General features: G+C 35.0%; 1 protein-coding gene across 5 annotated transcripts in view; it reads left to right on the forward strand.

Annotated features, from left to right (window-relative positions):
- Window positions 1-12,403, forward strand: part of STAG2 (stromal antigen 2) — a 171,303-nt gene that overhangs the window by 106,029 nt on the left and 52,871 nt on the right. For all 5 annotated transcript variants that reach the window (XM_023508121.1, XM_003801894.2, XM_023508120.1 and 2 more), the window contains 5 exons: window positions 1,529-1,680; window positions 4,028-4,101; window positions 5,202-5,325; window positions 6,771-6,869; window positions 6,966-7,045. In XM_023508121.1, coding sequence (XP_023363889.1) covers window positions 1,529-1,680; window positions 4,028-4,101; window positions 5,202-5,325; window positions 6,771-6,869; window positions 6,966-7,045 — 529 coding nt within the window. The remainder of the gene's footprint in view (window positions 1-1,528; window positions 1,681-4,027; window positions 4,102-5,201; window positions 5,326-6,770; window positions 6,870-6,965; window positions 7,046-12,403) is intronic.

Genomic DNA, 12,403 nt, shown 5'->3' on the forward strand with positions numbered 1-12,403 from the left:
GGAACCTCTAACTCTGGGGCTCAAGTAATCCCATTGCCTCAGCCTCCCTATAGCTGGCACTGTAGGTACCTGCCACAGCTCTCAGCTATTTTTAGAGACGGGTCTCGCTCTTGCTCAGGCTGGTCATGAATCTGTGAGCTCAGGCAGTCCACCTGCTGGGAAGCACTTGGCTTCCTAGAGTGCTAAATTTACAGGTGTGAACCACCACGCCCAGCCCATGGATAAATTTTAGATCAGAGTGACTTCTGGTTTGTTCAAGGTGTGGAATAGCATAGAGCAGGAAATTGGGAAGTCTGTTTTTAAGTGAACCGATAGCCACAAATTAATTTGGTTGTGTGGTACAATGCATCAAGTCTGAGAAGTTGTCTGGAAAAGTTAAAGGAAGCATTAAGTGATCAGATTTTTAATTAATACATTTTAAATTCTAGGTGATAATATTCTTTTTACCAGGCTTAAGCATTTAGTAATAGGAGGTGGGGATCTAGAGCAGTGTTTCTCAACCTTCCTAATGCCACAACCCTTTAATACAGTTCCTGTGGGTTGCAACCCATAGGTTGAGAACGGCTGACCTAGAGGCAGTTTTATGAAAATGCACTTAACTAAAAAGGTCAGGCGAGGTGGCTCCTGCCTGTAATCCTAGCACTCTGTTGAGGCCTAGGAGGGTGAATTGCTTGAGCTCACAGGTTTGAGACCAGCCTGAGCCAGAGTGAGACTTTATCTCTAATATAGCTGAGCATTGTGCCAGGCGCCTGTAGTCCTAGCAACTTGGGAGGCTGAGGCAAAGGGATTACTTGAGCCCAACAGATTGAGGTTGCTTTGAGCTATGATGCCACAGCCACTCTACTGAGGCAAAATGAGACTCTTGTCTCAAAAAAAAGCACTTGACTGAGTGACATTTTACTCCTTATACTTCTGACTTTTCATGTAGATCTGTCTTGACAATCTCACGATCGTCCTTATGATATATAGTAAAATTAAAGGAACACAAACACTGATAAAACTCTTCAACATTTTTATACAGTATAATTTGATACAAAGCAGTCAAGTTCCCTTTAATTTCTAATAGTCTTCTGTATTAACTATAACTTACTCAGAAGGTGAATTCTGGTCTATGAAAAAGATTATTTAGGGGACATATTGTTGAATAGTGGGATTTAAGCAAAGTATAGTCAGGTTATTTTTCTTCTAGTCTGGGTTTAAATACTTATATGAACTATGTGATCTGAGGTAGATTTTTTAATCTCTCCAAGCTTGAATGAAATAAGGATAATTCTTTACTTTGAATGCAATTGTGAGAGTTAGGAGATAATCCATGAAAGTTCTTAGGATAGGTAACTAGCTGACATTTAAGTATTCAGTACACGTTAGCTGTTGTTTTATTATTGTTGTCATTTGTAAGAAGCAGCTGTATTTTTCTTCTTTGTTAGCAGAGCAGCTCATCTCTGTTTAATTTCTCTTAATTTAATCTTAAATTGTAAATTTTTGCATCTGTTAACTAATTTTAACATTTTATTCTTTTTAAAAATAGCTATGAAGTTGATGACCGCTTTGGTGAATGTGGCACTAAATCTTAGCATTAATATGGATAATACACAAAGGCAATATGAGGCAGAACGGAATAAAATGATTGGAAAACGAGCCAATGAGAGGCTAGAATTACTGCTACAAAAGCGGAAAGAGGTACACTTTTATATTGAACATTGAGGCTATTAATGTATAACCAACTTGGTCAGCATTAGTTATGATATAACTTTGTTAGTACCCTAGATATTTTTTGAAAGATTTAAGTTTAACATACTTCATATTATACAGGAAGTCCATAAAAGTTTGTATGCAATTTACTATGTTAAACTATCTTGACTTGCACATGAACTTTATGGCCATCCTATATGTCTAACTTGAGGTTTTGTACCATGCTAATGATACCTTGCGTGTTATCTGTTTTGTCTGTGGGAACTAGTATTATGAGTACAGGAGGCTGGGCGAGGTGACTCATGCCTGTAATCCTAGTACTCTGGGAGGCCAAGACAGGTAGATTGCATGAGCTTAGGAGTTTGAGACCAGCATGAGCAAGAGCGTGACCCCCATCTCTAAAAATAGCTGAGTGTTGTGGTTGGCACCTGTAGTCCCAGCTACTTGGGAGACTGACATAAGACCATCACTTGAGCCCAGGAGTTGAGATTGCTGTGAGCTGTCATGCCACAGGACAAAGTGAGGTCAACAAAGTGAGGCTCTGTCTCCAAAAAACAATTGTATAGGGATTCAAGGAAGGAGAATTGGACCCATGTGAAAAGTTGTAAAGCTTCATGTCATTCATCTTTACTGTGAAACTACCTCCTCTCCTTGTTAGGATGAAATGAGGTTTCACAATCATACAAAATCATTTTCCAAATTTACTTTTAAGTTGTTGTAGATTAACATTAATGCTGTCTACCAAACTGAGCTTTGAATAAGGGAGATATTTTCTTGTCAGCGGTATGCCAAATAATAGTAAATTTTCTGATGCTATTTGTACTTTAAATAAGTTCTTTCTTCATTGGTAATAAAATATTTTGCTGTTTCACAGTGGTGGTGTTTGCCTTCATTTCTAAGAGACAAAGTCTAAAGTTTCAAAACTACGAGTAATGCAGTTGAATTCAAGTAGTTTCTCATGGTAATCTATAAATTTACTTGACCATGAAATTGTTTTTGGTGGGGGTAGCTGTAATTTTAAATTGGTTACTTCTGAAATCATCAATAACTTTTGAAAATACCCTAATTCTAGACAATTAAGAAAAATTCTGATCTTATTTTCCTCATATGTAAACTCCTCATCTTTTTATATAATTTGAAAGAAAAAAATGGATGTTTTGCCCCTTAACTTACTTAATAATTTTTTTGTTTTATTTATTATGTGAATATAATGCTATCTTAGTCCTTGAAATGATAACCTAATTCTTGGACATAAGTTTAGAATTGTGAACATAGGATGAATAGGTAATGGTAAAAGGGCTTTGAGATTAAAATTCCTGTACAAGAGAATATATCTAGGTTAGTGTTAAGTTTTAAAATATCTTGAAAGGCAGCCTGTGCCTTTGATTGTGCTAATGTATTTATGAAGTATATATCTTTGTTCGCCTATTTGGAAACATAAGATTCAATTCGTGGCTCAGTGCCCGTAGCACAATGGTCACAGCACCAGCCACATACACCCAGGCTGGCGGGTTTGAACCCAGCCCGGGCAAGCTAAACAACAATGACAACTGCAACAAAAAATAGCCAGGTGTTGTGGTGGGTGACTGTAGTCCCAGCTCCTTGGGAGGCTGAAGCAAGAGAATCACTTAAGCCCAAGAATTTGAGGTTGGTGTGAGCTGTGATGCAACAGCACTCTACTGAGGGTGATATAGTAAGACTTTGTCTCAAAAAGAAAAAAAAATTCAATTCATGCAACAAAAAATACATTTTACAAAAGCACAGAATAATCAAAAAGCTAATTTATCCTTAGATTGTAAAAGAAACAGTCTTCTAACCATAATTCCTAAGTTCTGAGTCAAAAATTTAGTAAATATACCAGTTATCCAATATTTAAAATGTTTACCTGAATATTTCCGGTCAGTCTTACCATAAAAGAGTTTTGCAGGAAGGTAGTTGTTTTAATCTGATTACTTTATTCCAATCTTTTGACCAGGCACTAATTAACATGACTCTTTTTCAGACTATGAAGATCAAGGTAATAAGAAATTGTTAACACTTTTTTGATATGAACAAATATGTTACATAGTAAATGATCTGTAGTAACAAATTACATATCAAATTTCTTTATACAAAGGAAATTTGTAAGCATTAGAATAAAATAAACCTACCAGCTAAATACTAAAATTCAAGTCAAATATTTCAGGTACCAGTGGACTTTTAACTACCTGTTACATAACTGTTGATCTTTTTAAGTGGTTACTGTTGTTAGCATTTTTGGTGCTTGTATCAACTTTTTGGTGTTCTTTTGGTTGTCTTCCTTTGTAATCGAAAATAAACAATTTTTTATTTACAGCTTCAAGAAAATCAAGATGAAATAGAGAATATGATGAATGCTATATTTAAAGGAGTGTTTGTACATAGATACCGGTAAGTCAGGACTGTTTTTTTCAGAAGTAGCACTATGTAAGTTTTCCTCTGTAAGTTTGGATGTTTATTGGTGTAGGCTGTATAAATTAGTGGAAACATCAGTGTTTGGAATCTTAAGTTCAACCACTGAGTCACTCTGGGTACATCATTTAACTCCTCTGAACTTGATGTTTCCCATCTGAAAAGTGAAGTAATGGTGTACTTGACCTGTATCTGCCCAGCCATAGGAAGTTACTGCTGTTATTAGGACTGTATAAAATAATTACTTTTGGATGTACTGTGTTAGTAGGGACTATATATGCTAACTCCTGACCTTTCGATTTGAGTATCAGTGGGAAAGTTTGGATAGGTTTAAGTAAGATATTTTCTTTTGCTATTTTGAATAAACAAAGGAATAAAATAGGTAATCTTACACACATTTCTGCTATAACATATTCTTGCTGTTGGTAGTATATTCAGCTTCTCCCACTTTTCCTCAAATTAGCAGTATTGAATTAGGTTAATGCTTGCTTGCTTTGTAATGTCCCCACATTCATTCTTACCTTTTCATTTCTCTTGTCACCATTATCTTAGTCTATTCCCTCAATGCCTAGCGATTACTGTAGTTTTCCTAAAACATCCTTTTATTGTGTTATTCTTCTGCCTTCAATGAGCTACCAATATCTACAGGGTGATTTTAAAATTATTTAGTCTGACATTCAAATCCCAATTGAGCTTGGCCTCAATGTTACTTGTAAGTAATTCTCACATGGAAAATTATATTCTAGCCAGTCAGTGTGCCTGCTGTGTTCTGAACATGCCATGCCCAGCATTTTTGAGCAAAGACTGGGATATGGTAAGGTGTAAAACGTTGGGATGGGATTTTTTTTGTAGTAGTTTTATTTAATTTTAAATACTTATGTGTGGGTTATAAAGCTTTGCCACCTAGACTGTGTGCTTTTGGCATTCAGGGCTATGCTTCAGTTATACATTTTCATCTCTAAGTGTACTTGAGATACTGTTATATTTATAGTAGGTATAAAGTCCTTGGCATCTCTTAAATAAATAGTTAAGTCCTGTGCTATAGTGGCACTAATTATGCATTATTTCCTTTTACCCAGTGATGCAATAGCTGAAATCCGAGCGATATGCATTGAAGAGATTGGCATTTGGATGAAGATGTATAGTGATGCCTTTCTTAATGACAGTTATTTAAAATATGTAGGCTGGACTATGCATGATAAGGTAAGCGTGCCCTATAGCTTGCTTCTGTCAATACAAGTCCTGGAGATCTGCAGCTCTCATTTCATAATGAGTTATCTGCTTGTATGTATACCTCGGACCACAATCCCATTTCTTTTTTTTTTGTCAAATTAATTGTTAATTTTTTTTTATTTCTTATAGCATAACTGTGTACATTAATGCAATCACAATCCCATTTCTAATGAGCTTTTCTCCATTATTATTTTGTACCTGCTCTGGGAAAATTGGGTCTATAACATATAAAATTCCTTAGAGTTTTAAAATCTTGGCCACTGATTTAACCTTCATTATGAATATAATTTTTGTGTTGAAATATTAAGATCATGTTATAGTGAAGCTCACGATCATATTAAGATCATGATTATAGTGAAGCATTTCTCTGAACGCTAAGAAGACTCCTCAGCTGAGTACTATGTATTTTTTTAAGTTCCTCAATTTTGATCCTCTCTTTTGATATGCATGTATCTTAGCTGGTTTATATATACCTTAAAACTTGGTCTCTGACTTTTTAACTTTTTCATTAAACTACTGTTCTTCTAAGCTGCCTTTTTACCTCCCTTGAAGAAGTTCCTTCTCTATATTCTTTCCAAACATTACTTTCAGTAATGGAAAATTTACTGTGAAATATACTTATATTGTCATTCACAATAGTTTTGCTCTAAACAAATTTTTAAAAAGAAAATATCATTTGACCTGCAGAAACAGTAATTTCCTTGATATTCAGCCTTAAGTATATATATTGATTTCTTTTTTTATTGAATGGTAACTATGTACATTAATGCACTTCTGGGGTACACTGTGGTGTTTTCACACACAATCCGAAACACTTCCATCAAACTGGTTAACATAGCCTTCATGTCATTTTCTTAGTTATTGTGCTAAAACATTCATATTCTACTCTTAGAAAGATTCACTTGTACCCTTGTAAGATAAACCATAGAAGTGATCCCTCCAATCCCCCCTCTTTTCTCCCTCCCCCCTCCCCGTAGTCTTAGGCTGTTATTAGGTTATAGCTTTCATATAAAAGGTATAAATTAGTTTCATAATAGGGGTGTGTACATTGGATACTTTTTCTTCCATTCTTGTGATACTTTGCTAAGAAGAACATTTTCCAGCCCCATCCATGTGAACACGAAGGACGTAAAGTCTCCATCTTTCTTTATGGCTGCATAGTATTCCATGGTGTACATATACCACAGTTTATTGATCCATTCGTGGGTCGATGGGCACTTGGGCTTCTTCCATGACCTGGCAATTTATATATTGATTTCTATTTTGGCATTGTCAACAGTGACAGTTTCTGAAGAAATGCCGTTGTATTATAGAACATGTTTAAAATTTTAAAGTAGAAAATATTGTATACATCTTGAATATTCATGTTGAAAGGAACAGAGTTTTAATGCATTTTCTCCTCTTGTTCCTTTTAGCAAGGTGAAGTAAGACTGAAATGTCTTACTGCTCTACAAGGGCTTTATTATAACAAAGAGCTTAATTCCAAACTGGAACTTTTTACCAGTCGGTTCAAGGTTAGTATTACTTTAAGTATTTAAAATTTACATGTGATTTGAAAGTATTTTTCTCTTGCTTTCCTTTTAAAAATATTGTAATTTTTCTGTCTTTAGGATAGAATTGTGTCTATGACCCTTGACAAAGAATATGATGTTGCAGTACAAGCAATAAAATTACTCACTCTTGTTTTACAGTAAGTATTTATTGCATATCTGAACTGATGTGCAGATGTCTGATAATAGAGTACTTGGTTCAAAATCATGTAGGTCTAAATTTTAGTAGCCTAAATCATGTGGTTTTACAGCTAGAAGTTTCCTCATGTTTAAGCTGAGAAAACACAGGAAGAAGGAACCATAGAACCTGCGAGATTCTGACTGAGCTAGGGATTCATGTGTTCCCATTCTCTTTGCTAGTTTCCTTCCTATTTTACTGTTTTTGATGCTCTAGAAATGAAGTCACTTGATTGTATTAGAAATGTACTTAGTATATTTTATCACATATTTAGAGTATGAACATTTATTAAAACTTCTGTGGTATATTTCTCTTAGTACCTGTAACAATCTAAATTTAAGATATTCCGTTATGCTAATATCTAATAGTAGTGGTGTTCATATTTTTCCTTTTTAAAAACTTTGTGGTAAGGGCTGGGTGTGGTGGCTCATACCTGTAATCCTAGCCCTCTGGGAGGCTAAGGCGGGTGGATTGCCTGAGCTCACAGGCTCGGGACCAGCCTGAGCAAGAGCGAGACCTCATCTATAAAAATAGCTGGGCGTTGTGGCGGGTGCCTATAGTCCCAGCTACTTGGGAAGCTGAGGCAAGAGGATTGCTTGAGCCCAAGTTTTAGAGGTTGCTATGAGCTGTGATGCCTGGCACTCACTCTACCAAGGACAACAAAGTGAGTCTCTGTCTCCAAAAAAAACCCCAAAACTTTGTGGTAAAATTAACATTAAATTTACCACTTTAATCATTTTTGAGTTATATATTTGGTTTAATGGCATTATGTGTGTTCACATTGTGTACCCACCACTACTATCCATCTCCATAACTATGTGCCCATTAAACACTAACTCCCTACTTCCTCCTCCCTGACCCTGATAACCACTGTTCTATCTCTATGAATTTGCCTATGGCTCATTTCACTCAACATAATGTCTTCAAGGTTCATCTATGGTATAGTTTGTATCAGAATTTGACTCCTTTTTTATGCTGAATAATATTACATTGTATGTGTATACTGCATTTTGTTTATTAATTTATCCCTCCTTGGGTGTTTCGGCCATTTTCTACCTTTTGACAATTGTGAATAACACTGTTAGTCAGGGGTATTCAAGTATCCATTCAACTGCCTGCTTTGAATTATTCTGTGTATATACAGAGGTCGAATTGCTAGATCATATGGCATCCTATTTAATTTTTTTGAGGACCTGTCATGTTGTTTTCCACAGAAGTTGGAGTAGTTTACGTTTCCATCAGCAATGTATAGGGTGTCCATAAAGTTTGTATACAATTTAAAATAGGGTTACATTGTAAATTGCACATAAACTTTATGGACACCTTGTGTAATTATTCTAATTGCTCTATGTCATCAATACTCTTTCTCTGTTTTTTAAAATAAATATGCATCAGGTGCTGTCTTCATACCAATCACCTGGTGGTATATTAAAACTATTAAAATCTAAATCTTGTTTGAAAATTATACAAACTTTTAAAAGAAGTACCTAGCAATAAAACAAGAAATCTGCCAGATGTACATGAGGACATATTAATAATGAGTCTCTCTCACCATTTCTCCATCATGAAAGGGACCCACTTCCAACTCTATTTGGAAGTGCTCTAAACTTTCTTTTTGTTCTTCTTAAATAAAATTTCTTTTCTTTACAGTGAACAATAGGAGAGATTAATAAAATACAGGTAAAGGACATGAAAGAAGACTTGAATTTGGAAAGCTCACTTTAGTCAAACTCAATAATTATTATTTCCCTCATATCTGTATATTCAAATCACGAGCCAAGTAGTAATGGCAGAGTATTTTTTAACCCCAATTGACATTCATACAGAAAAATTATTATGTAAGAGTAGCCATCAGAATTTTAAAAACTAATTAGTAAGGACCAGTGCAGTGAGTGTAAGTCATATAGTAAGGCCATAGTATTAAATTTACCACTGTAAAGATACATATATTAAATTATAAAAAAAGTACTGCAAATTTTGGTCTGTGCATGAATAGACAAAGATCCAGTGGACCAGATTAAAAATAGAGGCAAATACAAATGCATGTAGGATTCTAGTATAAGAAGAAGGTAGTGGGGCAGCACCTGTGGCTCAAGGAAGTAGGGTGCTGGCCCCAGCCAAAACAACCCCCCCCCAAAAAAAAACCCCAAGATGATGGTAGCATTTCCTGTCACTAAGAAATACAGTCAGTAAATGTTTTTACGACAAGTTGTATTTAGGGGAAAAGATGGGGCTTTTATTTCATTCTGTACCCCAAAATAATTTCCAGGTGGGTGGCTTATACTTATAATCTTAGCACTCTGGGAGACTTAAGTGGGTAAGTTGCTTAAACTTAGGAGTTCAAGACCATCCTGAGCAAGAGCAAGACCCCATCTCTACTAAAAATAGAAAACAAGCCTGGTGTGGTGGTAGGCACCCGTAGTTCCACCTATACAGGAGGTTGAAAATCACAGAAGTTTGAGGTTGCTGTGACATCATAGCATTCTACTCAGCATGACAGAGTGGGACTCTGTCTCAAAAACAAACAAATCATGACAGTACTAGATGAAAATATGGGAGATTTAAAATTTTTATTTTGTACGTAAAATTACTGTGTAAAGTTTTTTGAACATAAAACCTAGACTTAAAAAGGTCAGTGAATTAACCACATTACAAACTAAAAGTGTCAATTTAACATAAAGAAGCATGAATAAACACAGAAAACGAATATCGGCTTAGTGATATTAAAAAAAGGAGAAATGGCTCAGCGCCTGTGGCTTAAGTGGCTAATGCGCCAGCTACATACACCAAAGCTGTGGCAGGTTCTAATCCAACCTGGACCTGCCAAACAACAATGACAACTGCAACCAAAATCTAGCTTAGTGTTGTGGCGGGCACCTGTAGTCCCAGTTACTTGGGAGCCTAATGCAAGAGAATTGCTTAAGGCCAGGAGTTGGAGGTTGCTGTGAGCTGTGCTGCCGCGGCACTGTACCCAGGGCAACCGCTTGAGGCTCTGTCTCAAAAACAAAAAAAAAGAAGAAATAACAATATCTGATTGGGTGACATACTTCCTTCAACTGGATCAGTTTCCTCAAATCAATTAAAAGAACCAGAAACTCAGTAGGAAAACAGTCAAATGCTATGGATCAGCTCATTAAGAGAAAATAAAGTGTACATTTAAACATGAGAAGATGGTCATTCACACTTAGAGACATTTTGAGACTATTTTTTACCTATTAGCAGTGATAAAAAGTGATATTATATGCTATGTTGAAGGTATGGCTGAAATAAGCCCTTTTACATAAGAGTAATGAGAGTATAAATTCGTTTAAGTTTGTTAGAGAACATTTGGGAGTATCTATCAAAATTTAAAATATCATGTTCTCTAACAGCATTGTTTGTAATAGCAGTTTTTTAAAATTTACTTTTGAGACAAAGTCTCACTCTCTTCCTGAACCTAGAGAGCAGTAGCATCATCATACCTCACTGCAACCTGAATTGCCTAGTCTCAAGTTTATCCTCTTGTCACAGCCTCCCAAGGTATTTGGAACTATAGGCATATATGCTACTGCATTCGGCTGAATTTTTATATTATTTGTAGTGATGGGATCTGGCTATGTTGCTCAGGCTCACCTCAGACTCCTGCCCTCAAAGAGATTCTCCTGCTTGGCCTCTCAACGTGATAGGATTTTAGGCATTAGTCACCACTCCTGGCCTGTAAGAGCAGAATTTTGGAAACAACTGAGACGTCTGTCAGTAGATAAAGAATTAAATTAATATATAAGTATTAGTATATAAGTATTAGTATATAAGATACTAGCTAATATAATCACTTTATATGATTATCTCAATTAATACAGCAGCCCAGAGACATGGTAGTGGTTATTATTACCATTTATATGAAATGGATTACATTGCAATAATTAAAAAGAAGACAGTATTAGATGTAATGACATTTTCAGAGAATTCACTTACCCAAGGAGTTTTTGAGCAGCTTGTTATCTATCGCACATTTTCTTAATTTTTAACTAGATTTAAAATTGTAAATACAGGGTGGCCATAAAGTTCATATGCAGTTTAAAACAGTTAACTACTTTAAATTGCATGAGAACTTTATGAACACCATGTATATGTATGTTACAAAGATATTGAAATAATTCTGAAATAAGAATAGCACTCTACGTATGTTTCTGTAGCTTTTCCCTTCTCCATAATATTCTGTGGACATCTTGTTACTGATTCATGTATTTTTGTTAAAGGCAATAATAGACATAGCCATTTATATTGCGTTTTCAGCGGTAGAGTTACCTAATCATTGAAACTTGTTAAGAATGTTCCTTCTAAAATGCTAAAACAAATGTACTACAGATTTGTGATACTTTAACTGGTTTGATTTTTTTGTTGTTGTTGTTATAAAAAGACACAAATGGGTTTTCCAAAATAATCCAGTATTACACATAAAGTAATTTCAATCAAAGTGCTTTGAAACTTGAACTTTAACAGCTTAATATCTTTTTCTCTCAAAAAAAAAATAATATTTCTTAGACATCAGACTTCTGGACAAACAGAAAACCAAAAAGTAAAAAGGATCAGTGTTTCATGTATCTGATATTCTTAGGCTTTTTTTTCTCTTTGGGCGGTGATCCTGTGATATTTAATTTGCATATAGTGGTACAAGCCTAGATTATGTACTTCATAGTAGAATAGAAGCATCTGAGAAGGGAAAGATGTGCCAGAGGCCAGCACCCTGTATGCATTCCCAAGGGAAGAATCCAACAAAGTTTACCCTGAGGTAGTGTGTTTGGTGGGCCCTAATAATGACTGAAAATTTTCAAGATTTTGTTAGGTCTGTTTTCATCTTTAAAAATAAGATCAAGAAAATGAGTAGTATGTTTTAGTAAGGTTTTTCCAGTAATAGATTATAACTGAAGATCCCTTGACACTTAAATTTTATCCACTTGCATTGCCTTATGTGGTATTTAGTACATGGTAGATGAGGTCAGTGTAAGATAAAGGTATTAGTACATTTTAATGTGATACTGTGTTCCTTAATACTGCTAAGAAATATATGTAGTATTGCATATTAACTCTAAGCTCTTAGTGTGCTGCCACATTCTGCATTACTTTTTATACATACTATTTTCTTTTCTCTTTAGCATCTATGTCACATTCTCTTAAACATTCATTTTTTACATTCTGTGATCACTCTTTTTTTAAAATTTTTTTATTAGATCATAATTGTGTACATTAATTCTATCATAGTGTGTTGCTTCCATATACAGTTTGAAAAACTCTCATCCAACTGGCTAACATAGCCATCATGTCTTTCTCATAATTGTTA

Source organism: Otolemur garnettii, unplaced genomic scaffold (genome assembly GCF_000181295.1).
Source record: "Otolemur garnettii isolate 467f Iridium unplaced genomic scaffold, OtoGar3 scaffold00224, whole genome shotgun sequence".
In the NCBI taxonomy this organism is placed as follows: domain Eukaryota; kingdom Metazoa; phylum Chordata; class Mammalia; order Primates; family Galagidae; genus Otolemur; species Otolemur garnettii.